A 24,084-nucleotide genomic window follows, 5' to 3' on the forward strand; every position below is an offset into this window, starting at 1 on the left:
CCAGAAGACAATAAGGTGACAGGTTAAATGCCATCTGCAGTCATACTATGCCACCCTGGGACTTTCTCTGAAATCACAAATGCCTCACCAATACATTTTCATCTTGATGATCAAGAATCTTTAAAAAGCCTTAATATCAATATCCTCTCAACTTCTGAAATTTAGAAGTCAAAAAAGAATATAGTCTACTCTTCTATTTCTTCTTTTCACTTCTCTTTGAGCTCTGGTATAACTGGAACTAGCATCCTAACACATAAATGTAGTAATATACAAACAAAGGAAGATGGTAAATGGCTCAGTCCTAGAGTGCTTGCCTGACATGCACAAGCCCTTGAGTTCAATTTACTGAAAAAAAAAAGTATGAAAACATTAACAAAGAACTATAGGGGTAAAAAGTATAAAGAAAAGTAAAACTCGTACATCATCAATCTTAGCTGAGTATGGGACACATGCCTCTAATACCAGCATTGGAAAGTAGAAGCAGGATGATTAAGAGTCCAATGTCATCGTTGGAGCTATCCTGGGCTACATGAAACCTTGACCAACCACGATGGAAGCACAGAAGCAAAACTCTACATGTTGTAATCCCTCTTTAGCTGCAGTGCCTTACCAAAACTCGAAGAGATGATGACCTCACATGCCGGTTGATTTCATCCACCCACTGGTGGCAGATGGAGCTTGGAGAGATGATCAGAGTTGCTCTTGTTGACACTGGCTCCATTGCAACAAGGCAATGAGGGCAGTAAAAAGGCTTAATCTTCAGGTTCTTCTCCTCGTAATTCACACACTTTGCATGCTGCCACAGGTGACACTTCAGACACTGAACTCTTGGCTTGTGGCCGATCTGGTCAAATTCTCCACATATACACTCAAAGCGGTAATCAGAGGTCTCACTGGGACTTGCAGTGTTAGACTGTGCCAACTCTTTGGCAGCAGGGTTTGGAGACTCAGCATGTTCTTCTGCTTCCTGGTTTTTCCTGTCTTCAGAGACACATGTACTGTCTGACACATGAGTATCAGTACTTATACAGTCACCAGCAGCTGGAGCATCAACTTGGGAATCCAGATGGATAGGCTGACCCTTTTCCTTTTTAGTGAGTAAAACAGGCTTCTTCTTCAACTTACTACGGTTTTTTCTTGCCTTACAATAATAATAATAAGGATCACCATCATCATCATCATCATCATCATCATCAGAAATGTTTGATGGCAGGTATTCCAAATCTGTATCCTTGTTCACTGATTTCCTTAACTCTTTCTCAATTTTTCTTGGACTCCCAAGTGCCTATGAAGAGTATTGTTTAATTAACATGTGCCAATAAAGTTGTAATTGTGAAACTAAACTCTAAACTTTATATATATGCTTTACAAACAAATTCCGGTGTCTTTACCACCCCTTTACCCAAGGAGACTTGTTCCTGATAAACATATTCTAATTTGTTCTCTGAAAGATCTTCCTCTATCTGTAACCTTCAGAGAAGCAAAGGTTCCACTTAATCCCTGTATAGTACTGATGAGAAAGATAAAAGTAAGCTATCCCTTTGTTATTCGTGGTTTTTGATTTAAAGTCTGCTCAAATCAATCAAAAACAGAAATTAAAAGTACATACAATTCCAAATCATCAAGTACAAATAAAATGTTGATTACTATTTATGCCTTCAGTACAGTCTTTTATTTCTTATAGTGGCCAAGTGAAAGCAAGCAAAAGGCTTTCATACTGATTTGTTGTCAGGCTTATTTCCTTAATGTTTAGATGTGCTTTCAAAAAGCAAGTTGAAATCACTATCCAAATAAAAACAGTTTTATAGAAAAATATTAAAGTTTTACACGATAATGTCATTAAGAACATAACTTTATATAAAAGACTTGAAGCATTTATACATAGGTATATGCAATTTAAGGCATTAAAATTTCTAAAGGGGCTGGAGAGATGGCTCAGCGGTTAAGAGCATTGAGTGCTCTTCCAGAGGCCCTGAGTTCAATTCCCAACAACCACATGGAGGCTCACAACCATCTGTAATGGGATCTGATGCCCTCTTCTGGTGTGTCTGAAGACAGCTACAGTGAACTTATATGAATAAAAAATAAATAAATCTAAAAAAAAATTCTAAAACTGGGAGCAAAGTTTGTAAATTGAGACATCATCTTAACAATAGATAAATTACCTTAAACTTGAAGGTATATGAAACCAACCATTTTAGAGTTCATTCTATTGAGTACTTCTAATGTGCCAACCATACTTCTCTAGGCTCAACGATAACTAAAATTGTTGTTACTTTTGTGACACTGACATTCAGAAAATAGAAATGTTAAGGCAGTCACTGTCATAGTACTTTTTCCTCACTCATTTCTGAGTTTGTCTCTAAACTCTCCATTTATTCTGTAAGGCATTGTATATGAATGAGTACATGCACTTAAGTAATGATGTTACCTGCTTTTTAGTTTTATCAAATACATCTTCTTTGTAATTCTTCCCCAAAGTAAAAGTCCCAGAGAAACCATGGCCTTTGATCTGTTTCACAAGACCTTCAAAGATTAAACATTTCAGCATCCGCTTCAGAAGACTCCGGTTCCGCTGAACATCATATCTGAATATGGAGCTGACATACTTATAGATAGAAAGAATAGAGACTCCTTTTTTCCCGTTCATTTCTTTCACAGCTGTCAGGATCATCACTCGTGTAGCTAACGGTACAGGATAGACAAAAGGATATGATAAGTACTCAAAATAATTGATATAAAGTTCAATCTTAATGTTTATTAAGGACTGGGTACAAATAAAACACTTAATACAATCTAAAGAACATGTAATAAAAATTTGCCTTGAATTAAGAAAAATTACTGCAGTAGAAATAATTTAACAAAGAATGATTTAGGCTAATTTGTTAATCTGATCAAATTATAAAACGCAATCTCTTGAATGTCCTAGTATATGCTATGCTACAATTTCTAAGAAAATTCATCTGCTAGGAAGAATTACAAAAACTACACTTGAAATTAAGCAAAACTAAAGAAATTGAAATATAAAAATATAATAGGCTAAACTAGTAGTACTGGGATCAACTCTATTTTTGATGTAACTTGTAACCATGCTCTTACGTTCACTGCCAACAACAACAAAAACAAAACCTAGTGCATATGATTAAGCTCTTTCTAAAAATAACAAACTACAGTAAAAGTCACACTAAGAAGTCACATGAAGAGACCAAACTTACGAGGGCAATGAACTTTCTCTTTTGGTTCATACTCTGTATCCTGGATTTCTCTATTTTTCACTTTTCTTCTAGGACAATGAGTTGGGATGAAATAATTTACCACTTTTCCCTGAAATACATAATTTTAGCAGTTTAAATATTTTGTTCATTATTCTGAATTATTATAATTATCCCTTCTATTAAAGAAATAGAAAAGTCATATACAACTAGGAGATAACTAAATGTCATTCATTATATATTAATTTATGACTTTGGAGCTTATAACTAGCCATCATTTTTAAATTTGTGTACTCTAAATTACCTAAATGTAGAGAATTTTTGAGTTAAAAATAGAACTGATACATTAAATTTAAAATAATGAAAGTACAGAAATAAAATAAGTAATGAGCTTAATTAAAAATCTCTGAAAGATGTCTTTTTAAAAATAAGATTTATTTTTGTTTTACATGTAAGAAAATTTTGTCTGCATGTATATTTGTACATTACAAGCATGAAGTGCCCACAGAGGCCAGAAGAGGGAAAGGCATCAACCAGATCTAGAGTTACAGATGGTTAGTTGCCCCATGGGTGGGTGCTGGAGATCCAACCTGGGTCCTCTATAGAAGAGCAGCCAGAGCTCAGAGCTCCTAACTGTTGAGTCTGTTCTCCAACTTTCTCCATCATATCTACATATTTATATAAATTTACAAAAATGTATTTATATAAATTTATATAAGTAAAAACATATATACAGAAATACTATTTACTATTGAAATCACTGAGGTTCATTATGTATACATAAATTTAACAATAGATTTCATAAATACTGAAATTGTGGGCCTGGTGGTTCCTGGAGATTCTTAACTAGTCCCACCTTTGATTGGTGGGCTAAATTAAGCAGGCTCTAATGTTCTGGCTCCAGGTTTTACTACTGGGAAATAAAGGAAATTATATTTTGTGAACTCTAAAATTCTTATATTTATACAAAAACTATTACATCTAGCAATCGCCTAATACTAACTATCAGACAATCAGTAAGTTCTATTTAACTGAGTCTCAGGTTTGTAATTAAACAGACAGTTCTTCATTCAGTGACAATATAGACCTTTTAGTATTGACGCAATATGCAAAGCACTAACAAGACTTATTGAAAACGTCCTACTAATTAGTTGGAAGATTGATAACTTACTACTATATATTCTCATACTAGTTGGTCAACATCATTTAAGACAATCCTCCTGGGTAACCAAAGTCCCATTCTCTGCAGTCACTTGAAGGTAACCAACCATTAATATAAGTATTTTTCACACAATGCACAGTAGGGGTTGACTCAACGGCCAAGCAAATGCTCAGTGTCCACTGTAAAGTCTCTTGACATCCTTTGTCCCCATCCTCTGGAACACTGCAATATTTCTCTGTACCTCAGGAAGGGTGAGGGCGTCCTGTTTGACATCTTGTCGGGTATGTGTCAAAATCAGAGCCAGAACCTCCACTGTTTTTCCGAGACCCATCTCATCTGCTAAGATTCCACCAAGCAACTGTGGCCCAGCATGTGGGAAATCTCGAATGATGCTAAGAGAAAATACAACCCAAAAATTTAAGTACAATACTGTCTTTTATTAGTATTCCTATAGAGAACTGAAGAAAATTTAAGCTTATCAAAACTTCAGTTAGGAGGAAACAAGTCAAAGTTCCAAATCATACATAACAGAAATAAAATACCAATAATTGAGCAGACAACTAAATCTGCAGAAATAAGAATGGTGCTAGTACATACTCAACATTTTATGTCCTTTATAATTAAAGAGAAATGTTATGCGGTCTAGCAAGACAGTTAAGCAGGCAAAAGTGACTGCCAGCAGGCCTTATGACAAGCATGATGAAAGCAGAGAGCACAAGCTCTGTCTTCACAGGTGTGCTATGCCACGCCTCCACCCCTGGCCACAGAATAAATATACGTAATTTAAAAAAACTTATAACGTTTAGAAGGCAGTGTTTCCTCTTTATGGTCCTTATGAATCTATGATTAAAATATAAAAGACAATAAATACCGATTCACTAATTATGCTCACAGATTCTTATATTTCTTAAATCTACAAGTTGATAATTAAAAGTGTAAAAGTTTGCTTTTACAAAAAAAAATGACATTACTTGAGATATAAATCTAATCTCTCCTTTATTCTCTCCATCTCTGTGGAATTATCTTACTATATGGTCCTTGCTGGCCTAGAAGTCTCTATGTAGAGCAAACTGGCCTCCAACTCAGAGCTCCCAAATGCTGGGATTAAGGGCATTCCTCACCATGCCCATCCATCTCTGTCAGTCTTGACAGCTCAGCAGCTTCAGTCTACTATGATAAATGTATTCACTGAGAAATGATAAGTGTTTTTCAAATTCTGAGTCTATAGAACTATAGAAATATACATATATAGTAAAACTTTCAGTATTCCTCAACACTGAGCACATGTTAAATTCTTACAGTTTTTTATTGTATATATTTTAAAATAATCACACATGTAAGATTTTGCCTTAACAACAATACCAACCAGAGCTCCCAGGGACTAAATCACTATCCAAAGAGTAGAAGTGGACAGACCCATGGCTCCAGCTGCATATGTAGCAGAGGATGGCCTTGCTGGGCATCAATGGGAAGAGAAGCCCTTGGTCCTGCCAAGGCTCAATGCTCCAGTGTAGGGGAATGTCAGAGAGGGTAGGCAGGAGGGGGTGAAAGAATCAGGGGGTCACCTTCATAAAAGCAGGGGGGAGAAGGGGGGGAATAGGGCATTTATGGAAGGGAAAGCAGGAAAGGGAATAACATTTGAAATGTAAATAAAATATATCCAATAAAAGTCAAATAAAAAAAAAGATTTTGCCTTACCATCCTGTGTATGGATTATAGTAAAGTTTCAAGCCATCAGGTGTAATAATTTCTCGCCACAAGAAGTGCAGGGAGTTATCTAAAGAGAAGTTATAAGATGTAAGAGCTTTTGCTTTGATATTTTTCCTCCTGTCACATAGTGATACTAAGATAAAACAAACAGAATGGCATGGGACCCATAAGGCTCACTCAGGAAAGGCTACATAGTTGCCTCTCACAATGTTCCTCTGATGCTATCTGTCAGCTTCTCTCGCTTTTGCACAAATTCATAAGCAAGTAATAACACAGACGAGCAAAGCACAATAGGCAACTGGGGGGAAACTAACATACAGCACCAATTCCAACCTGATAGGGGTTTCTGCATTTGGGACCTGCAAACATGTGTCTCTGTGTCTATAAGGGATTATTATATTTAATTTGAGGTCTTTCTGAAAACTAGCAGAAATTGGAAATGGCACCCAAGTAAAGGGAGTTGGTGTTGACTGGGACTGGCCTTGGGGACTGTATCTAATCCTGGCCCTTTCTTAAAATGTTCTGTTTCCAGGCTACAATGAGAGGAAGAGCTCCTTAGCTGCATGTCACTGCCACAATGTAAACATTGTGAACATATATAATATACTCAAACTAAGACTACACTGAATAATCCATTAATTATTTTCAGTAAAAACCAGTGTGCAATTATGCTCTTACTTTAAACCATTACAGCTCAAAAATTATATAATCAAGTACTGATAGCCAAGCTTGTTATTCCCAAGCACTGGCAGCTAAAGTGCGCTCTACCATATTGAGCTAAAAGTCTTATAATTTAAAAAACTGAAGATGTATTTGATAATGTTCCTCTACTTGTGAAACAAGGCATTTATTCGCTCTAAATATCTAGTCTCTCCTTGGGTCCAAAGTAACCGGGCTAGCTGTCCTTGCACTGAACCATCTCACTGGGTGATTTTCTGGGATGATTTTCTCAGATACACTGTCACTGTGGTAGAAGTCTGACAAAAAAACTGGTGCTGACTCCAAGTTTACAGATTTGTTAAAGTACATCAAGTATTACCTTTAAAATTAAAGCATTTTGTTGTATGTAAGTTATTCCTTACAGGAATTACGTATCTAAAACTATTTTATTTTAGAGAAAAAATAATATGGCCTATGGGAGGCTTTATAGAAACTAACAATTTCCCAAACAAATAACAATGAGGAAAAGACTGAATGAGAGCTGGGCAGTGAAACATGCAGATTATAAAACTTTACCAAGGGCAACGCCAGAGTTAGATGCTGGTTTCAGGACAGGTGAAGAGAATGTAGAAGACTATGAATAAATAAGAATGTACGAGATAGGAAAATAGAGATGAGGAAGGTAATTTGGGGAGAAGACAAATATTAACAGGACAAGGAGCAAGAAGAAATAATACTGCCTATCAATTCCTAAAATGAAAACTTAAAAAAAAAAAACCAAAAATTATTACTAAAGTACACCCCTGAAATGAATCTCTTAGTTTTATTTATTTTATTGGGCAAGGAAAAATATCAACTAGGAAAATTAGTCACATTTGCAAATCTGCTGTCTGTTGATAATGCTTATTGTCAAGTTAGGAAGTTTCTTACACATAACTAATAAAGTTCTAAAGCAATCCTTTGTTAACAAGTCTTTTCTTTTCCACCCCTCCTCTCTCTCCCTCTCCCTCTTGAGGCGGCAAGACATGTATCCCAAACGGGCTGGCCTGGAATCCACATCTTGGCCTGGGATGACTTGAAATCCTCGTCTTCCTGCTACTACCTTCCAAAATGATATTATAAGTAGAGACCATTATTTAAACGTATTTCTTTCTTTTCATACATTCCCATTAAGGCTGAAAAAGAACAAGTTTAAACTTCTAAAAATAAGGAAAGTCACATATTAATTTTTCTAGCTATCTACTTTGAAAGGCATCTTAAAAAATTATTCTTTTCAGTATGATTACTTGCCATCACTATAATAAATGCCCACTATTAACTCTCTCCACGGGCCCTCCGATGAGCCCTGCTTTAAGCATCTTATACTTGCCTCCAGCAGGGGTGCTTCTGAACTGCTCTTGCTGTAGCATCCAGTTGACTGCCTCTCTCTGGTAAGGTCTCAGCACTGGAATCAATGCAGGGTGCTGAACATCCACTTGGACTGACTGTTTTTCTTGCTGGTGTGTTTGCTTTACAAACTGATAGAGCTCATCAATGTCTTGGCCCTCTGGCTCATTCTCTGAATCCTCCTCGTCTTCTTCCAGCACATCTGTATATTCAACAGAGGTATATAAAGGGATCTGTGTTGTAAGCCAGAAGCAGTTTTTCTTTTTAAACACTTCCCTTCCCATTCTGTGTCTGTAGACGCTTTGCAACACTCTCTGGATTGGTCTCACACTCAGTGAGCTTCACTGCGCAGTTTTCTTCTAGGGGCTGGGAATGAAAATGCATGTGCTACACAATACACAAGGCTTGCTAACCACTCGTCCTTATTCCAGGAAACCCCACACAGCCATCCGGCTCCACAGTCCTTTCTGTGTATTCCCTGCCTGGAAGTCCCTCCTCAAAAAAATATCCACCTACGTGTTCTTTAAAAGCATGCGAATGCTGCATGGCACCTATTTTCTGCTCAGTGCTCAGTGCTATTTTATACTTTGGCTGTAACGCATCTGCTTTCTCAGTCACCTATGTCTACCTGTCACAGATCCACGGACATGTCTGTTCTTATAAGTATTTAATAACTATAAGAAACCGAGTATGGACTTCACCTGTAATTTATAAACTATTTTATCACTTTTACATGAAAAGTCCTTATATTTTCAAGCTTATTAAGAAGCTGATTCATGAATTCTTCAGGCTGAGAAGGGCAGGCCTTTGGAAACAGCATGAGTTAGTGAGGAGACATGGTGAAAGATTAATTAATGTAAGCTATTAATAATTATTCTCAATTTAATCAATAATTATTAATAAAGTTAACAATAATGTCAGGCTATCACATTTCACTAGATGAGCATAAGTGCCCTGTAGAAAACTCACACTGTAACTTGAACAAAATAAAAAGCCCACACACACTTGAATTAGTCTTTCAATGTGAAGAAATGAACCAATCTTATTTCTAAACTGTTTTCAAAAAGCACATTGTAAAACTACATGGTTTTATAGAATGCATCTAATATGCTCAATGACTAAGAGTATACTGAATAATCTATACATTATTTTCAATACAAAATATCACAGAATTATCACAACTATACAGTGTAGTTATACACTTATTTCATACCATTACAACAAAATGATTAATGTAACCAAGCATTCATAGCTAAGCTTGAAGTTTTCCTTCCTGGACACTGGCAGTTTAGCAGCTCCAACATAGCTGGCTAAACTCTTGTAAGTAAAAAACAAATCAAAAAAAACTTCTAGATGTATTTGATAGCATTTCTAATTAGGAAACAAGATACTTTCTTTCCTGCAAATCTCTAACTTGCAAAATCACTTACTTATTAGTGATATTATTAGTATTGTGAAGTTTTGAAAGAATGAGCTATGGAATCAATGTCCCCACTGTGTTCAGAAACAGATGCACTAACATAAAAATCTACAGGGCTGAGGCTATAGCTGAGAAGTGCAGCACTTGCCTAGCATGCATGCAGTTCTGGGTTTGACATCTAGCACATAAAGAAAGAAAAAAAAAAAAAAAGAAAAAAACAAAGACAAAAAGAAGGAATGGGAAAAAAGAATATTCTGCAAATTACACCTGAAAATACAAGCACATTGAATTCTCCATTGTAATTTGGAGAATCAAGCTGTTCTCTAGCAGCACAGCCAGGTGCTGGGTGCCACGTCAGCCCCTCCCCATGTCTATCCCTGGCACACAGTACTGAACCAACAGTGCCTTTTGTCTGTTTTATCTCTACCACTGAGATACATTTACTACCATTCACAGGCCCTTAGGTGCATGCTAATCAAGAATTCCATGTCCTACCAACAAACAGCAAAGTCATCTGTTCTTACAGGAATGTAATCTTGAGACTCTTTATCAGTGCAAAGGAAAACAGATTAAAAGCCAGCAACAATCTCTGGCTACCAAAAATTTTTGCAGAACAGCTAAGAAAATCAACCAGTTTTAAAATTTTTTTGCAGAACAGCTAAGAAATAAACAAATAAATAGAAATTTAAGCAGCTTCAATGTGTTCTGAGTATCTTTTACCTTAGTACATTGATTTTTGCAAACCTTTCTTAAATACTGGGTACAGTACTAAGCAATTACAGTAAAAAAGCAAACTGTATCAGTAAGGGCATTTCAGATTTTGTCACACAGTACTGTTATAAAGAACACTCAAGTTTCTCCATTTTATTACTTGTTTTTTAGGTTGTTGTGTGTATAGGTTGAGGAGAAACTGGCAATCCCAAAATGCAATTTTAAATGTAATTACCTGGAATAATGAAATTATATAACTTTTCCATCACTCTCTTCATGAGCTGATTGAACTTTTTCACTCTGGAACCTGCATCACTCATGAAGTCTAGTCTCGTTAGGCCAGCTTCCAAGATGTAAATTCCAACCTGCAACGAATACACATAAAGTTTTACTGGGAGTATGCAGTTCTTTATGACATAAGAAAAGCTTTCTCAGAGTCACTATTTCTTAAAAATTTTTTTGAATTTTTTTATATATATGGTGTTTGTGCCTCTATGTATCACATGTGTGCAATGACCATGGAGGCAAACAAGGACAGTGGCACCACAGGGAGTTACAGACTATTAGATTACATGTAGGTTCTGGCAATTGAACCCAGGTCTTCTGCAAGAGCAGCCAGTGTTCCTAACCACTGAGCTGTCCTCCAGTCCCCAGATTCACCATTTTAAAGGTTTTAACAATGTCTGTTCTACAGACAAGAGATTTTTATTTTCATAAATTCACTCTATAAATGTCTATGAGGCATTATTTATTAGAAACATAAAAAAAAAAAACAATAAAACCTCCTCCCTTAAATGAAATCGAAACACAAGAATGTGATAAAAACCTCAATTCTACCAAGGCACTGGGTTCTAACCTAATGGACATTTGAACAATCAGAGACACAGCACAAGGAAGCAGTCCCTAGCTCAGTCTTTTGAGGTTAGGTTTGGAAATCCTTATCAATGGATTGATCTAGTAATATGAAATAAAAGATGGAAGAAAACAGACCTTGACTATGTTAAGTATCTTAACTTATATAAAACAATGCAGCTGTTGAATTGTTAAGAGTTCAAGTATTAAAATTTAAGTAGAGACAATGATATTTAGGAATAGAAGAAATTCAGGAAATATAACTTTGTTTAGACTCAAATGTTCTCATTTTTAAAATGGAAAGTCTATGAGGTAGCCTAAGTAGTTTTAACTTTTACAATTTCCAATGGTAAACGATGTATTTTTCTTCATTTCTCCAGGTATCCTGGGCCTAATTCCCTAATGAATAAAATCCTTCATTTTCTCTGCTGAAAATGTAAGAGTCCATCAACACGACACTGTAACAAGCAGCAGAGGTCACATTCAGAATTGTACATTTGCTTACTGTTCACCTGGAGATGGCTTACATAGTCACATACTTAGACTAGTCAAGGCCAGGGAAAATGGAAGAGATTACAATATGATTTTAAGGGTAGAATGCAATACAGACACACAGGCTATTTCTTACTTTCTTGCTATCAGCAAAATTCTGGTCCTCAAAATCAGTAGATAGCTATTGCATGGTTTGGGTTTCACTGTCCCGGGAAAAGTTAATTGCTGTATAATGCTTTTAAATGTTCTCTATTCTTTATGTTACTTTGAAATAAATCTATGGTCATTTCACTTTAAACACACCAGATCTCCTCAGAAATAACAATTGGCCTGCTGATATAATTTCTTTTGAGAAATAAGAAAAACATTTCAGTGACACAAAGATAAAACAACTTCTTAGGAGTTTCCTTCCAGTCTTTAGCATAGAGGCACATCATCTCCTTACAAAGCACATCTGCTTATATTATCTCACCTGATCTTAGGAAAATCTATCATAAGAGAATGGGTACTGTTTACAGTTCATAAAAAGTTGATAATGGAACATTTGAGTGAACTGCACATATTTACACAACTTACTGAATGGAAATCTTGAAATTTCCATTGAAATCTTACTGATACTGTTAAGTACCAAGTGCTTTAACAGGCAGTGAAGTTAAAAGACTTTGTAGTATAGCAAGCAGGAAGGTTGCCAAATGTAAGTACGTTTCAAGCAGTGTCTTAGTCAGGGTTTTACTGCTGTGAACAGACCCATGACCAAGGCAAGTCTTATAAGGACAACATTTAATTGGGGCTGGCTTACAGGTTCAGAAGTTCAGTCCATTATCATCAAGGTAGGAGCATGGCAGCTTCCAGGCAGATGATGGGGGAGGAGCCGAGAGTTCTACATCTTGTTCCAAAGGCAAGCATGAGAAGACTGGCTTCCAACTAGGGTCTTAAAGCCCATGACCACAGTGACACACCTACTCCAACAAGGCCACACCTCCTAATAATGCCACTCCCTGTACCAAACATATACAAACCATCACAAGCAGCCAAAAGAAAAAAGACAAAAAGAAAACAGATACACCGGGCAAGGGCATACAGCACCACACCTAGGACTTAGAAAACTTCTCCATGCATCCATGAATTAGATTCTTTCTGAACAGACTATCAGAGAAGAGGAAACCAAGAAAAGCAAAGACAGAAAGACAATATATTTGGGAAACAAATTTTGGAATTTCAGGAGCTGGATTTTAAAAAAAAAATAGTGACAAGTGGAAACAATAACATATGACAGAAGAAAGCTGTATGTCAGAATAGCAAGGTTACACTTAAGTTTTACAATCAGAAAATTAAGTCATATTTCAAGTATACCATTTCTGAAACAATAGGAAAAAAAATTGAAAATACAAGGCATTATAATGCAAGATGGTGAGAACCAAAGCAGGTAAGTAGGCATAGAGGCAGGAAGAGAAAATCAGGAGAATCTCCTTAGGAAAGTACAACCTGGCTAATTGTGATTGGCAGTTAAAGTCCCATATGAAGTTATTCCTTGAAATTTACTAACAAGGAGCTTATTGCTGGGTTTTGTGGCTTTCTAAGTTAACATCAGTGAATTACCAGTCTAGAGCTTTATATAACACCACAGACCCTGAGTACCTTGATCGTATGATTTCCTTCTGGTCTCTGGTAGAGTTTTATTCCTCTTCTCTTCTGAAGCCAGGCCAAATCCTGTAACATGTCACTACTTAAGGAGGATTCCACTCGAATACCCTTGCCACAAACATCGGCTGATCCTTTAAGTACATTTTCTTGTTTCTCTACATTTTCATATCCTGAATGAACATAGATCAGGAACTGACTGCTTGACTCTGAACTCATCAATGTAAAAGTACTTTCAGAAAAATGTTCAACTAAGCTCTCTTTGGGGAGAAGCTGAAGAGCAAAATCTCCCAGAAATGCTTTCCAAGAATCATCCACACAATAGGGAGAAATGGTAACATTCACTGTCACAGACAAAGAGGTCTCTTTTTCAGTGGATTCTAAGATGCTCAGAGTCTCTGAACGCCTCTTCTTATCTCTATGAACTGCACCTTCAGGGGGGTCATCATCTATGATGACGCAATCAGAAGAAGAGTTTTCATCTGAGCAGGCCTGCTTCTCAACAGTCAAGGTGAGCGGCTCATTCCTCAGGTCCTCATGCATGTTCCAGTGAAGCTGCTGCCGCCTTTCCTCATCCACCTTCATCGGGGGAGCACGCTTCCTTCGGCTGCTCATCTTCCCGAGTTCACTTTCTTGGTTAGTGAATGCAAATTCTAAATGACAAATGGAACAGTTGACATGAGGCAGGATAAAGACAGGAAAATTATGACAATCAGAAAAGAACACCCCATACACGCAAATCTGGCTAAAGCTTCAGGCTAGTTGCAAATCCAGTCTCCAGAACAATTTATAACATACATTTGCTGTGAAGGTTAGCAACATAGAGAAAATATACTTTTATGAGGAAATATTCTCAAACAAATACATTAACATTGCAATATTCAGGCTTACAGCCCAAATGTGCACAAACCTAGGCTGGGCCTCACTCCTCTACTGGATATTGTCTAGGACTCTCACACACAAGACTATGACTTCCACTCACAGTCAAAATGTCCTCATTTCCCGCATCACATCCTAATCCGGTTCTTTACAACTTTAAAGGCACATTCCTCAGCAGCCCTTACACAAAACCATAAGTCTGTTATATGTCAATTCTTCAGAATGAGTAAATTGATAAAAAGATGTAAGTCAGATAATAGCTGCTGTGCTTTGGCCATAAAAACTCCTGACAGATTATGTGTCAGAACTGATCCCTGGCTGGTGATGCTGTTTTGGGAGGTTCTGGAAATGTGAGATGGGGCCTGGGTGTAGAGAGTTCCACGCTGGTTGCTGAGCCTGGAGAACCAGCCTTGTTTCCTATCCGGTCTTCTTAACTACCCAGGTGTGAGCAAGCAACCTTACCAAGCTCTGCAACAAGAAGCAGTCTCACCCTACTGTGTCTTCCCCATCACAATGGATTGCTTCCTTAACTCCCTGTAGTTGCTTAATGTCTGGTAATCGATCACCTCAAGGAGAAAACTTTAAGAGGTAAGAAACACATCAACTGTGATCTCATGTACCAAATGTTGTAACAGCTTTATTCATCTTCAGTAGAAAGTTTTAGTTAAGAGACAATCTCATTAAAGAAAACAAACCATAATACTACATACACTTGATGGCCAACAACTAGGAAGACAAAGCTCTCACAAAGTCAGAAATAAATGCCTATCACACAGGTTAGTTGTATTTAAACCCACACCACCACTGTTTAATTCCAATGGGTTTTACAATCCCAAAACATTAACAAAACTTTGCTTGATCTTTCAAAAATCCCTTAGAAATAAAGGGGGGGAGGCTACATACACACAATGGTTTTATGGATTATGAGCTAAAGAGTGTGATGCTTTATATATGCTCAGCCCAGGGAAAAGCACTATTTGGAGGTGTGGCCTTGTTGGAGTAGGTGTGTCACTGTGGGCATGGGCTTTAAGTCCCTCATCCTAACTGCCTGGAAGCCAGTCTTCTGCTAGCAGCCTTCAGATGAAGATGTAGAACTCTCAGCTCCTCTTCCACCATGCCTCCCTGGATTCTGCCATGCTCCCGCCTTGATGAAAGTGGACTGCACCTCTGAACCTGTAAGCCAGCCCCAATTAAATGTTGTCCTTGGTCATGGTGTCTGTTCACAGCAGTAAAACCCTAACTAAGACAAAGAGTAAGAGGGACAGCTGAGACAAAGAGTAAAGTGGTAGCAATCCTGAGGCCCGGTCAAAGACAGGGGCAAAGACAAAGAAAAACACGTAGGAGAAAAACAAAGGCTTCCCATGATAAATTCAAGCCATGGGGATTAAAAGGCACCTGGTTTAAATGGCACATCTTTAACAATCCTGGACCTCTGACCGGGTACCTTAACCGTAAACCAGCATCTTCGTTCACCAACCCAGAGCTACTGACAGCTTCAAAGTGCACACAAAGCACAGGAGCCAGGGCGGCTCTGGAGGCGAACGTGATTAATGTGTCTCCTGAGGTGCCTGAGAACTTGCCAACCGAACAGTCTCTGCATCCCTCTGAGCTACCTGCAGTCCCATGCAGCCTGGGCACAGCGCGGGGCCGGGCCGTGGGGCACAGGAGGATCCCCCCCAAGTTATCCTCGAGGAAGGAGCCGGCTGCCAGCGCTCGGAGGGACAGCTCGTGACGGGGCCTCAGCACGCGAGCGTGGGCAACAAGCACCCGTCCCACGAGAGAAGGGCCCGACCCACGCCCGGGCTGGGGCCGAGTCGCGGGGCCTCGAAGGGCCGCTCGCTCCCAACCCTGGAGCGTCGCAGGAGCCCCTCAGAGTTTCCCTGAGGCGCAGAGCCAGCTTCCCTCCTCAGCCTCTACAGCCAGACCTCCGCATCCACGCAGACCTACCTCGACCGCTACACAAGCACCGGTCGCCCGGCCCGGCCCTCCTCGTAAGCTGCAGATCCCAGGCCCACAGTCACTTCACACACCTGCCGGAGTTGCGCACGCGCGCTGCACGCCGGGTGGAGCTGGGGGCCCAGGCCGGAAGCTACGGCACCAGCTGAGGAGAACAGCGGGAGCGCCCGCTTCACGCGAACGCGCAGGACCGGACGAGAAGCCCCGCCCCTCTCCCTCGCTGGCTTCAAAAAGCGCCTCTGCGCATGTCCGGTCCCTGAGGCTCAGGTGAGAAGACCGTTGAAGTCTCGCGGTGGTTGTGCCTCTCTCTTTTCGGCCTCCTCCCTTGGTATTAGCAAACGTAGAATGGGCGGGGCCTGGAAAAGGGGGCGGGACTCGGAAGAGAGGGCGGGACTCCTCGCCAGAGTGGTAGGGACGATGTGAGTTGTGGTTTTAATAAAAAGGGAGAAACTTACATAAAACGGAATTCACGATGCTGGGCAGTCATAACACCCAGACAAATATGCGGTTAGTCCACTAAACCATAAGAATTCGATTTATCAAAACATGCAGCGAAGATGCCTCCAAAAGGAGCTCAGAGAAGTGAGGTCGGAGAGAGATTTATTCTTGCCAAGAAAAGTGCTAAGGCTTTAAATGTTTAAACGTTTTAAGAGAAATAAATTACACAGCTATGCTGAAGCTGGCCTCCAAGTATCCTTTCCGAAGGGAGAATTCTTTCTTCAGTAGACATGAACAAAATCCTCTTGTCTGAGGATTTCAATAGTGTGCTTACCAAGTGCTTTGTATATGCTTGGAAATTTTTCTCTGTGGAGTAATGCTTTTTGTTTTGTTTTGTTTTAATTTTGTAATCACCAGAGCTAATCTCAGGGGAGAAAAAGGTTCTCTTGTTATTTGGCTTTTTGGAAATCCCCTGTTGTGAGACACCTGTTCATGAAGATATTGATTCTTACCACCCAGAAGATAAATAATCTAATGTCAGTAAGGACAAGAGAATCAACGTATTGGAAACACCCAGATCTTAAAAGTGAATCCTCAGTTTTCGTAGAACTTAATTACCTTGTTTTGAAACAATGCAGCTGTGTTGTATCATGTCTAAGCTAGGTTTGGATCCAGTCCATAATGATAAAGTCAATATTGCAATAAAGAACATCTTAAAATTTTTCTTGTTTTCAAAATGCATAAAAAGTTATGGTTTACTTTGTGCGGTGGTCCAGTAAGTATGCAGCATGTCTAAAGAGAGTATAAATATCAAAATGTTTAAATATTTTGCTGCGAAAAGTGGTCATGACTGTCTGAACTCTCACCACATTCATTACCTTTCTCTTGATACAGGATTCGCTTTGAAACGGATGGCTGCTGAGTCAAGTTGGTGGCAGATAGAGGAGGAAGCAGCTCTAGAAACTTATTAAAATTAGAAACAAGCTCTGCTTTGCAAGGAGAGAGACCACCGCTCTATCCTACAAGGCTAAACCACAAGACATGGGTGCTTATAACTGGACTTAGGTCTTCTGCGAGAAAAGTGTGATCTCTTGACCTCTGAGCTCTCTCTCCAGCATCCTAGAATATACTTCTTAAGATTTAAAAGCCAGAATGGATCCTTTATCCATGAGCCCGAAAAGAATATCAGTTAATCAGACATCTGCACTGAGGCTTTGCGGGTAACTCGGTACCTCAACAATGAGAAGCAATAGTTTAAAAATTATATATTTTTTTAAAAAAATTAGCAGTGTACCTCAACAAAGAGCTTAAAATATTCAGTGAAAAAATTTATAAAGCAGATAATCTGCCAGGCAGGGGAGGGATGGCTTCTTAAGAGCCACAGAGCATTTAGAGCAATTAGTGTTTAGCTCCAACCTAAAGTTACCGGCTGAATTATTCCCCCAAAAGAAATTCATCCTGTAATTAAAGTTTGAAGCCACTCATCAATTTCTCCATAGCTAGAAAAAATCTTTAGGGCATGTTCTTCCACAAGAGGTTTGCTCATAGTCTATCCTGTTTGCTTAGTCTATACTGCTCAGGCTTCCTACCCCTATTATTTATGAATGATCTTAGCTATATTTCTCCGATAAAGGCCTACATTTTCTTCTCCATCATTTGCTCTTTCAGTTTAAACCTTTAAGTTTTATGATGTCTTTCCTCCCTTAAGCCTCAAGAACAAACCAGCTTCAAATTCTATGTCTCTCAGCCTTTACACAGTAGAAGTGGGTCAGGATTTTGCTGTGCGTTAGGCTTTGGTATATGAAAATGTAATTGATCTGATCTTCTATCGGATTTTGGGATCAGCAATGAAGTTACTTCCCTCTATTATCGTTCTTGTGTTTGCTGAAATATTTTCTTTGGAGTTTTTATGATCAAAGAACTCACCTTCCATCAAGAATTTTCCCCTCCCACTGACAGTTTGTTGCAAGAGGCGTGGCTTTCAGCCTATCACAAGTTAAACTTAATTACTTCTACCTTTTAACGGGAAGCGAGAGACCTGTGAAATCATTTCTTGGTATGCTAATCTCAAGATTGTTGCTCCAAACAATGAAGTGGCTCAAGGAGAGGGGGAGAGATGGGGAAACGTCTGGTTGTCGATACGGTCGGATCACATGCTTTTATTAAAGTCACTATTATTGCATCTCAATGCATTTATCACATTCACTTTTAAAAAAGATCACCAAACACAGAGTATCATAGCGAATGGTGGAATAAGGTTTGAAGTAGCATGAGAATGACCGATGTTTGGATTTGACTCCGATACAAATTCCGCTGTTGGGGGAAATGGAAGCGGTAGATTTGCTGAATGCAGAGCTGTCGAAGATCTTCCATTCATGACCTAACACCACAGTAGCGCATGAGATTAGCTATACCTGTAAATGCGAAGGTGGTCAGACCACTGGTTCCCTTGTTCCCTCTCGATGGCTAAAGTAATGACACGCCCATTTCCGTTTCCGGACACTAAGACCTTTTCGTTCTCTTGGTAGCCCCAATCTCGACTTCTCTTTCTTTTCTGAATGAATGATTTAAGTTGTTCTCAAAGAGAAAGACCCAATCTTCGAGAACAAGACTCTTTGAAAGGAAGTTATGTAAGGCAACCCAGTTTGATCTCCCTTTGGGCCAGGACTACAATAGCCTCAGGTACCTGGACAGCTTTTGATTTTGCAAAGGCCTCTCCTGATGTTCTTCTGTGAAGTTCTCAGTAATGTGAACTGTCGTTCAGTTCGTACTGCGCTGAAGGACCTTGTAAGATTCAAAGCAATAGGTTGGCTTATCTAGAGCAGGGGTTCTCAACCTTCCTAATGCTGCCACCCTTTGGTCCAGCTTTTCATGCTGTGGGAAGGCCCTCAGCATACAAGCATCTCATTGCTACTTCTTAACAGGAGCTTTGCCACTCTAGTGAGTAGTGATGTAAACTCCTGATATGTAGAGCAATGCGGAATCACTTCTCCTTCTCGGCTGAAAGAACGTTAGTAAAATCTATTCCGCATTCTCTCCTTTACTCATACTTTAGGATTGTAGTAGGCGGCTACCCGGGCCTGATAGCCAATGACGGCTTCTTGTTGCAGGTTCTCCTCCTAACAACCTGTCTTAGAATCGCTTTCTGTTCTTCCGCTAAAATGAAAGTTTTAGGGTCGGCGTCACTATCCCAGAGTGAACTATGACATCCAAGTCCACTGAAAAAGTGCAGACTGTATTAACAGAGCGTGATGAGGAAATCTGCTCTTATACAATGGGTGCCTGCATGGGGTCATAGGCTCTGTCAAAAAGACTGGTATCAGGTCAGTCACAGAATAACAATGGTATCAAGGGTCATCTATAATTCTAATATGGTCAAGAGGTATGTGACCTAAATCTTCATGTTCAAAATTTCAGTTGCCCTAAGGATAAGTCAGTATACATAGATTTAAATTTTAACTCTTGAATTTGTTTTTTTCTTGATGATCTGTAGGTGACATTTATTTCGAAGTCCACATTTTTGTCGTCCCCCCCCCCCCCCCCCGCCCAATCTTTCCTGCTGCAGGTTCAACCAGAAAACTGAGACTTAAGCTGAAGTGCATCATGGTGAGGGGTGGGACTGAGGGCTCCTCACGCTCAAGCTCCACCCCCTGCGGGACACAGTCTCTGATGGGGGCCTTCCAATTACTATGCAGAACTCTCAGTTCCTCCTCCAGCACCATGCCTGTCTGCAAGCTGCCATGCTTCCTACTATGACAATAATGTCAATAATCTCCTGGAACCTGTGACACTGGAAGCCAGCCTCAATTAGATGCTCACCCTGTAAGCGTTGCCTCAGTCAACCCCCTAAGGCATGTTTTCCCAACTACCCCAGAACCTTACACAGTGAGGTTTGCATTTGACTTTTTGATGCCTGTGAATGAATAATATTTATGATGCCAATTTGATAGTTACAAGTAAAATATTCTTAATCTACTCTAAAGGTCTCAAGTATGGCATTTATAATTACAAAAACAGTGGCATAACACTTTCAGAGTGAATATAATACCCCCCAAAAGCTTTGTAACAGTAGTGGCAACAGAAACTTCTGCTTGGCAGGGAATGAAAGAACCTTTCTGTACTGGCTGGTTTTGTGTCAACTTGACACAAGCTGGAGTTATCACAGGGAAAGGAGCCTCAGTTGAGGAAATGCCTCCATGAGATCCAGCTGTAAGGCATTTTCTCAACTAGTGGTCAAGGGGGGAGGGCCCAGCCCATTGTGGGTGGTGCCATCCCTGGGCTGGTAGACCTGGGTTCTATAAGAAAGCAGGCTGAGCAAGCCAGGGAGAGCAAGCCAGTAAGCAACATCCCTCCATGGCCTCTGCATCAGCTCCTGCTTCCTGACCTGCTTGAGTTCCAGTCCTGACTTCCTCTCGTGATGAACAGCATTGTGGAAGTGTAAGCTGAATAAACCCTTTCCTCCCCAACTTGCTTCTTGGTCATGATGTTTGTGCAGGAATAGAAACCCTGACTAAGACACTTTCCAAAGCCACTATTCAGCAGGATAACAGTGCATGCAGACTCTAACACCAGTGTGTTACGTCAGTTCCCGGGGGCAATAGCAAAATTAAATATTAACTTTATTTCTTTTAAGCCCCTCCAAGTTTCTGGGCTCCTCGGCTAGTTCTTAAATGAGATCAAATACCTAACAGCCTGAAACACTGCACACCAGTAGTGTTTCTGCCAATCACATCTGCAGACCATAACACCTCATCTTGGATCTGAACTTCTGAGAGTTAACCTTCAGCAAGATTGAAAACTATGACCCTACTAGGAAAAACACATGGGGGGGGGGGCAATCCTTCAGTACATGAAAATTGGCAAGGTTGTATTTTTGCTAAGCAAGAGCCCCCAAAACATAGGAAATAAAAGCACAAAAAGACCAGTAGGAGTACATTAAATTAACTGCTGTGCAAAAAGCAAAGGCAGTATCCTATAGGACATAGGTATAGAAAAAAAAAAAAGTGTTCTGAATAGAACTCCATTTGGCCAAGAAATAAGGCCAAAATTCAACTAGTGGAATTCTATAAAAATAAAATAAAAACAAAAACAAAACCTCTGTACCTAAGAAAAAATTCATTTGGGTGAGAACTACAACCCTAGAATGAGTGAGAGATTTTGCCAGCTATACATCTGACAGAGGATTAATTTCCAGAATGTATAAAGAATTTTTAAAAAGAGTCAAAGCAAGGCCCTCATTTCTAAGCAAACTGTAGTAAAACCAACTTAATCTTATCCCTGAATGGCTTACAAATAAATGAGACTCACACTATGGTTACCTTATTTGGCCTTGACAATTACTTGGGGGTCACCCCAATCTTCTAACTGCTGGCCTGGCCACCTCCCCAGTGGTGTACCCCAGAGACCCCCTGTTTCTCCTGACCATGTGCTCACGGTTCCTCTCCCCTCCTGGTGGCTTCCTCCTCTCCCATCCTTCTTCCACCCTCCCTGATCTCCTCCAACCAGGTGACTCCAAACCAGCTTACCTCTAATACCTACAGTGATTGTAGCCAGTTTTATCTAACCAAAAGTTTTAAATTAAGGAAAAGGTTTACACACCAAAAGCTTGTAAGCATGAGAAGTCACTCATAGGCCTAAGCCTTTGGGTATAAAATTTAGCATTACAATAATATTAATAGACAAAACCTCCACAATTCCTCTTTTATTTTATCTAAATAAAAAACGTTCTTTCTCATATAATAAGAAATAACATACCCTAGGAACAATTGGGAAATTATTATGAAAATTATTAAGTAATCGTTACATTTTAAAAATCCAGCTCACTTGTATTTGGCAACTCAGGAGAAAGTGTTCTATTATCTTTCCTATCCTGATAAGTTCAGAGTTCTGTATTTAAATTAATTTCTATCCTAATCTCTCTTATGATCTTAAAATTATCTTCTTAGACCTAGGACATTTTTTTAAATCATAAATTAAGCTTAAAGTAAGACTATGACTAAGTCTCAACCTCATCAGAGGTCTGAGAAGGAAATCAATATTACCTGAGTTTGCAGGGAACACAAGGATGTAGCTTGCAAAACTATAGAAATGACAGAGACAGCTGGCTGCTCAGATAGTCCCCAGTAATTTCTATAATGCTGGGACATCTGTCTTCAGCCTTCTTGCCCAGAATACCTAACAGACCTTTTATGAAGCAGGAATTATAAAGAACTTACTTACCCTGTCTTGGCAGAGCTTGATTGTTCTGAATCTGTATCCTTTCTGGATGACAATCTGTCTTCTGATAAAGTTAGAGCAATGCCTTTGCCCAGTGGCTAGCTTGCCTCAGTTGAAGCAACTCCAAGTGGAGGTTCTTCGATGTTCCTCATCTTTGTCCAAGTTGAATGGGGTACTGCCAGGAGCTGACATGTCTCAAAGTCAAAAAAAAGCCTTAAATTAATAGAAAATGTCTTTAAATGCCATGTTGTGCAACTCTCTGAGAACTTGAAGATCATCTATCTATTCATAGAATATCTGAGCAAGCAAATGTTTCCTGTCTCCAGCTACCCAGTAACTGTAAAACCCAGGATGGATATTTCTGTGATGATACAGACTATTATCCGACAAAACCATGAGTTTGATTGACTGAATGCTAACCTGCATTATTGATTATTCTAAACAATTTGTAATAGAATCTATTAAAAGGACTGGGATTAAGCCTTGTACTTTTAAATGAGTACATGGGCACAATACTTGTTTATAGGTTGAAATTGTGTGTGTGTGTGTGTGTGTGTGTGTGTGTGTGTGTGTGTGTATACATTAGGCTGTAAAAATTATTTTTACATTTTGTCTTAACTTACAAATTTATACCAATGAAAACCTTAAACCTATATCAACATACAAAATTCTGTACCAATGTAAGACTGTCTATAAAATACTTTTGTTTCAAGAGTAGATTCATAATCTACCCCTATTAGTCTAATTTCTTATAATAGTTCTATAACCCTTTTCAATGCTCTTTCCCTTATCTAGGAAAGAAAGACAGAAATGTCTGATTCTAAGCTCCCTAATACAAACAAACAAACAAACAAACAAACAAATAAAAATGGCTCATTCAAAATACTGGGCCTGGGACCTGAACAGAGAGTTCTTAACAGAATTCATAAAACAACAAAAACTGGCTAACAGTTCTCTTAAAAATAAGTGTTTGTCATCACTAGCAATTAAAGATATGCTAATCAAAACAACTCCTGACTTGTTACTTCTGTTAAAATGGCCAAAGCCAACAAAGAATTGGCCGGGATGTGAGAGTGAAAGAACAGTAAGGGTGTCTGGAAAAGTCATAAGGAATCATACTATTAGCTATCTACCTTAAAAATACCAGTAATACATGTAAGTGTGTGGATAAGTATACATGTTTAAATGAAACTATCCCATCTGGGCTAACATTATTCCCTCTATGAGCCAAAAACAATATAACAAAACCAGGCATGAGAAGCCCTCTTTTGAGTTGCTGGTCAAAGTTGTCCAGAAGACTCCCAAAACCTTGTAGACTATTGCTGTTACTCTTGGCTGCTCCAAGAGGT

The 24,084-nt window shown here is 39.1% G+C and overlaps 1 protein-coding gene across 1 annotated transcript in view; it reads right to left on the reverse strand.

Annotated features, from left to right (window-relative positions):
• The window catches only part of SHPRH (SNF2 histone linker PHD RING helicase), a 61,843-nt gene extending 45,724 nt beyond the window's left edge, over positions 1-16,119 (reverse strand). The window contains exons 1-9 of the mRNA XM_080941639.1: positions 16,073-16,119; positions 13,244-13,899; positions 10,497-10,626; positions 8,114-8,332; positions 6,073-6,151; positions 4,616-4,766; positions 3,216-3,324; positions 2,432-2,685; positions 611-1,285 (exon numbers count right to left, since the gene is read on the reverse strand). Coding sequence (XP_080797765.1) covers positions 611-1,285; positions 2,432-2,685; positions 3,216-3,324; positions 4,616-4,766; positions 6,073-6,151; positions 8,114-8,332; positions 10,497-10,626; positions 13,244-13,861 — 2,235 coding nt within the window. The 5' untranslated portion in view covers positions 13,862-13,899; positions 16,073-16,119. The remainder of the gene's footprint in view (positions 1-610; positions 1,286-2,431; positions 2,686-3,215; positions 3,325-4,615; positions 4,767-6,072; positions 6,152-8,113; positions 8,333-10,496; positions 10,627-13,243; positions 13,900-16,072) is intronic.
• Between the last annotated feature and the right edge of the window lie 7,965 nt (positions 16,120-24,084).

This window comes from Micromys minutus (assembly GCF_963924665.1).
Source record: "Micromys minutus genome assembly, chromosome: 30".
Taxonomy (NCBI): domain Eukaryota; kingdom Metazoa; phylum Chordata; class Mammalia; order Rodentia; family Muridae; genus Micromys; species Micromys minutus.